Source organism: Saimiri boliviensis, chromosome 17, assembly GCF_048565385.1.
Source record: "Saimiri boliviensis isolate mSaiBol1 chromosome 17, mSaiBol1.pri, whole genome shotgun sequence".
Lineage (NCBI taxonomy): Eukaryota > Metazoa > Chordata > Mammalia > Primates > Cebidae > Saimiri > Saimiri boliviensis.
The window spans coordinates 59,860,482-59,866,481 of NC_133465.1; the positions used below are offsets into that span (position 1 = coordinate 59,860,482).

A 6,000-nucleotide genomic window follows, 5' to 3' on the forward strand; every position below is an offset into this window, starting at 1 on the left:
ACTCTCATGCCTCCTATGACTAGTTGAGCGAGTGGACACTGAGAACCCTATAACAGGTTCTTATTTGTAAAATATCGTTCAATGACAAATCAGTCAGATAGAAACCTCCAAGGTACAGTGGTTGTTATGGACAAAATTTGTTGAAATATCTTACATTCAGCCTTCCAGTAAGCATTTTTGCAGGTCACATCCTGAAATTATACAACTGGCTTTCCCAAAACCTGGTTGAAGTGCTGACAAAGGAGAGGATATAAATACTCAGAACAGATCTGGAGATGAGTGAATGAAGTGTCTGATAGGCAGGTAGAGGACAGAGAGAAATCCATACATGCTTTAGAGGAGTTTCTGGCTTTAAGCAGAGTCCATCTTTGTAAGTGGTGCATTAAACAAAGAGTTTATTGTAAAGTGGGCCTGATCCCTGGAGGAAAAGAAAAATGATTCTTTTTCACTGGAGAGAAGTTAACTCTTTCTGTCCTTTTGTAGCAGAGAAGGTGCTGAATACGTATTTAGTGATGAATTTCCCTGGTTGGTTCCAAGGGGTCTTTATGTCAGGAATAGTATTTATTCATATCACATTTTCTATGTAGTAGAGAGGTAGGATTCCCTAAAATTCCTCTGTTATACTCCCTTTATCCCGTCTAGCATAGGTAGAATGTGTAAAACACATATTCTAATAGTTACTGAGCTATTAAAATTGGTTACAATACTTCTATTTTTATTTGTTTTGTGTAGAAGTAACTCAAGATGATTTTGATGTTGCAGCTTTAAATTTCACTTTCAGATTTGAGCTGGGAAATCCATTGGCCTATTGTACCATGGATGCTAAAAATGATAAGGGCTGCATGTTCTGCCTTGATCTTTTCAAGACTGAATTTGGAGGTACAAACACTACTTTGCCTAAGGACGTCTGTGAAAGAATCAGGAAAACACTGAACAGCCAGAGAGGAGGGTTCAATTGTAGCGTGCTCCCTTTAAGAGGGAAATGAGATTAGCAACTTTGGCAAATTTTCGGGTTTCTATTCAGAGGGAAAGAGAAGAGCTGCCAGTGTCCATAAAAGAAAAAAAAAAAAAGAGGATGGATGTTATGAGACAAAGGTAGAAGCAATTTTACACCTTTCTGAAAGCTTACCTGGGAGTGGTTTTAGCTCCACTGAGGTTAAGAAAGATGCTTTTTTCTTTCTTTCTTTCAAGACTAAAGGTGGAGCTAGAGGAAAATGAGTTTAATGTGAAGTAGTGCCCCTGTCAGTTCTGTTTGTCCTGGGAAATACACAAGGAAGAAAAGCCTCCGTGGAAGACAGAGGAAGCACCAGGTGCTGAAGGTGAGGGGTTACCTATTACAGTAATGAGTTTGAAAGTTACGTTATGATATGAAAATAGAAACTCTTTATTGCATCCTTCTTCTAAGAAACAACCATCTGACTTAAACGGGAAGCTTATGACTGCTAGATACATATCTGAATTGTATTTTGCCTTTTTATATTAGCAATTACATTGTTTTCTAAATGCCTCATGCAAGAAGAGTTTATAAAAATGAAGCAGACATATATGTGTTTATATATATATATATATATATATATATATATATATATATATGTATATATGTGTATATATATATATCAGGTCAGAAAAGTTGGTGAGGCATCATTTGCAATAATCACGGTGTATACCCAAGCCTTATTCATATCTAAAAATGTTATTTTCTCTAATTGCATTATTTGTCTCTATAATGACTGGTTGAATTCTAAACTGAAATGAGTAATCAATATTGTGCTGCTAATGTTCAGATGAAGTCTTAGCTATTTTAGACGCTATGGCACTGCTCCAAATTTGGCCAATTGCTATAAAAAAGGAAATTGAAAGCTAAAAAGTGTGTTTTTGTTGCTTGTTATTTTTTAGGTTTTCACTGAAAACCCAAACCAAGAAATAGCAACACGTCTAGAATTCTTACTACTACAAAACTCACCTGGATACTCTAAGGACAGAGGAAAGAATGAGCTATTACGGTAGCAGCTATCATATCGTAAATGTGGATGCAAAATACCCAGGCTACCCACCAGAGCACATTATAGCTGAGAAGAGAAGAGCAAGAAGACGGTTGCTTCACAAAGATGGCAGCTGTAATGTCTACTTCAAGCACATTTTTGGAGAATGGGGAAGCTATGTGGTCGACATTTTCACCACTCTCGTGGACACCAAGTGGCGCCATATGTTTGTGATATTTTCTTTGTCTTATATTCTCTCCTGGTTGATATTTGGCTCTGTCTTTTGGCTCATAGCCCTTCATCATGGTGATCTACTAAATGATCCAGACATCACACCTTGCGTTGACAATGTCCATTCTTTCACAGGAGCCTTTTTGTTCTCCCTTGAGACCCAAACCACCATAGGATACGGTTATCGCTGTGTTACTGAAGAATGCTCTGTGGCAGTGCTCATGGTGATCCTCCAGTCCATCTTAAGTTGCATCATAAACACCTTTATCATTGGAGCTGCCTTGGCCAAAATGGCAACTGCTCGAAAGAGAGCCCAAACCATTCGTTTCAGCTACTTTGCACTTATAGGCATGAGGGATGGGAAGCTTTGTCTCATGTGGCGCATTGGTGATTTTCGGCCAAACCACGTGGTAGAAGGAACAGTTAGAGCCCAACTTCTTCGTTACACAGAAGATAGTGAAGGGAGGATGATGATGGCATTTAAAGACCTCAAGTTAGTCAATGACCAGATTATCCTGGTCACTCCAGTAACTATTGTCCATGAGATTGACCATGAGAGCCCTCTGTATGCCCTTGACCGCAAAGCAGTCGCCAAAGATAACTTTGAGATTTTGGTGACATTTATCTACACTGGTGATTCCACTGGAACATCTCACCAATCTAGAAGCTCCTATGTTCCCCGAGAAATTCTCTGGGGCCATAGGTTTAATGATGTCTTGGAAGTTAAGAGGAAGTATTATAAAGTGAACTGCTTACAGTTTGAAGGAAGTGTGGAAGTCTATGCCCCCTTTTGCAGTGCCAAGCAACTGGACTGGAAAGACCAGCAGCTCCACATAGAGAAAGCACCACCAGTTCGAGGATCCTGCACATCAGACACCAAGGCAAGACGAAGGTCATTTAGTGCAGTTGCCATTGTTAGCAGTTGTGAAAACCCTGAGGAAACCACCACTTCTGCCACACCTGAGTATAGGGAACCACCTTATCAGAAAGCTCTCCTGACTTTAAACAGGATCTCTGTGGAATCCCAAATGTAGTTCTAAATTGTGATTATGAAGGCGACCACTAGATCATTTTATCTTCCAGCCAGTCACCATAGACAAGTCATTGTAAACGTGGCTTCTTTTTTGAAAAACGTGGTATAGCTATGTTTTATGATGATGCTGGGTAAGTAGAGTAAGTTAAACTTGGTAAAAGATAATCTAAAAATTCCATAGCTCTCAATTATTAAATATTTTCTGGTTAGCCAATTTTGTATTAAGAATGCTATTAAGAAGCCTAATTGATTAAAATTTATCTTTTTTATCTTATATGTTTGTATCTTCAGTTGGAGGTATAGTATTCAAAAATGGGGAATGAAGGCAGGAAGGAGGCTGGAATAAATAAAAATAAAATGACAATGAAACCAGCATAAATAATACATGTTTAAATATGTCAGCATTGATAATGCTATGAAGATTTCCTATAAAAAGTATCATATGTAACCAGGATATGCAAAAGATACTTTGAGTAAGCTGTGATGTTGAGACACATAACTGTGAGATCAGCTTACCAGTTTAAGTCACCAGGCTGCCTCTTGGACTGTCTTGGTTTCAGCAAGCATAGTGAGTGGCTGTAACAAATTGTCCATGCCTCCAATTCCACTGCCACTTGCCAGTGAGTGATCAATGGGTGCTAGAAGCTATGTTTTCTCTAACCGATGAGGCAGAAAAAAAGTTGACAGTATTTAGAGCAGCATTTCTCTCTTAAATTCCCTGGTTGATTCCAACAAATAGAGAGCAGAAACAAGGCAACCATGACTTTTCCAGGTTTTCTGAGAAGGGGATTTTCTATGTTCATGTCCCACTTTCTTCCAGAACGTGACCAAGGGACAAGATCATACAGATGAAGTGAGGGGATGGTTAGCAGTGATAAACAGTCTCAGATACTTGGAGAGAAACTGTTGCTAGTTTGCTGGTCCCAAAAGATTGCAACTTTGGCTGCTACATAAAGAATAGAAACCTTTTCCGGGGAAGGTGGAGAGGGAGATAATTATTTGTGCCCATAAGCAGTTATGTATTCTTCCTGTCTTGGTTACCGTATAAGACACAAATGATTGAGCTGGATTGCAGGAAACCCCACTATTGAACTTGGAACAACCATTTAAATGAAGGAATTTGTGAGATAGAATTTAATTAAACTGATTTTAATGCACAATAAGTGGAGAATCTGAGTACAATGAAGTTTCTTTAATTTTAGAACATAAGTTTGTATACTCTATTTTCATGTTAAAAGATGTTAATCATGATCACTTTAAGCCCACATCCACTGGCCTGTGAGTAAAGAGTCACTTTAAACTTTCTGAATCAAAGAGATATTAGGTATATTTAGGAACATTCAGAATTATTTGTATTTTGTTTCTGTTTTATGTTGTTGCTGCACTGGAAATTAGTACGTGCCACAGTTTATTTGTTTATTTTATTTAAGTACCTGCACACAGACACATACACACAGTGTTTGCTTTTTCTGGAAAATACTTCTTTTTCTCTCTCTCCATTTAAATTAAAACACACAAGTAAATGAACTGAATTACATAGTTCAAGATTATAAATAAAAGTAAAATATATAGTTATAGGTATGTAGAGTGCTTTTCTGTTTTCTTTTCTTTTCTGTTTTGCACATGTGCAATCTTTTATTCCTCTTGTTTTATGGATAAGAGATTTGTTCAGGTCAAAAGTTGCAAAACTCTTCTGAAGCTTAATATTAGAGACCCAAGTAATGATCGTTTTTAGTCTTGTTTGAGGAACGTAAACTCCATTTAAAAAATTATGCACACTGTAGATTTGGATTTTACAGCAGCAATTACTTGGCTAAATAAGAGTACTGCAATATTGTAAGTAGAAAATAGCCACCAAGACAATAAACAAAAATGTTTTAAAACTTTTTTAGTCTGTTTTACCTACATCTAGTTTCATTTCACCTTGCTTTGTTGACTCTGTTACCACTGACATTTGCCTTGTCAGTATCAGAATGGGAGCATCAGTGCCCCGTGAAATACATTTTGTTGTGCTATGAGCCTCTATACACAAACGCTTGTACTTGGAAGACAATATAAAGTCAGCATTTCTATGTAATATTTATCTCTAATTTTCTGCGTAATTTTATGATATACTTTGATACCCCCAATGACTTACTTAATAATAAAGATCTTAAAATAATGCAAAAAGTGTGTGCACATACCTATTTTCTCTGGTATAAGTTCTCTTTGCTGATGTGGTCAGCATTGGGCATAGTACACCAAAAATAAGAATGCTTCTTCATATAAATAGAACCTAGGCAGCATTGTAAAGCATTTTTGTGGGTTTTTTTTTTTTTTTTTTTTTAACAGCTTGGAGAACAGGTGTATCTGAAATAAAGATCAGTTGCTTCTGTAAGTATCACAAGCATGTTCTATGTTAAACGGCAAATCTAGTTTCAAATGCCCTGCAAATAATGAGAAGTCGGTTGAATATTTTTTCTTAGGCCATCTACCTTTTCCCCCAAAATGAAAGTATTAAATGAATTTAATTAGATTTAAAAAAAAGCAAATTGTGGCATCAAGATATTGCTCCAGCGTGTGTTACAGTTTCTGAACAGGGCCCTGGAGAAATGAGTAAGACTAGAGAGAGAGAAGAAAATCTTGTTTTCATGTGCCGCCAGATTAGTTGAGTATTATCAAGTGATTTATGCAGCAATTTAATCCCCACAATAACATAGTCAGGTGGATATTTTTAATTTCCATTTGATTGACTCTCCAATTACCTTCTTTTCC

At 37.0% G+C, this 6,000-nt stretch overlaps 1 protein-coding gene across 7 annotated transcripts in view; it reads left to right on the forward strand.

Moving 5' to 3' along the window:
- The window catches only part of KCNJ16 (potassium inwardly rectifying channel subfamily J member 16), a 57,462-nt gene extending 52,023 nt beyond the window's left edge, over positions 1 to 5,439 (forward strand). For 4 of the 7 annotated variants that reach the window (XM_039477004.2, XM_074388910.1, XM_074388909.1 and 1 more), the window contains 2 exons: positions 1,192 to 1,319; positions 1,897 to 5,439. In XM_039477004.2, the coding sequence (XP_039332938.1) occupies positions 1,991 to 3,247 (1,257 nt within the window). In that variant the 5' untranslated portion in view covers positions 1,192 to 1,319; positions 1,897 to 1,990 and the 3' untranslated portion in view covers positions 3,248 to 5,439. The remainder of the gene's footprint in view (positions 1 to 1,191; positions 1,320 to 1,896) is intronic. The other 3 variants (XM_010342484.3, XM_010342483.3, XM_074388912.1) reach the window with 1 other exon arrangement.
- The last annotated feature ends 561 nt before the right edge of the window (positions 5,440 to 6,000 follow it).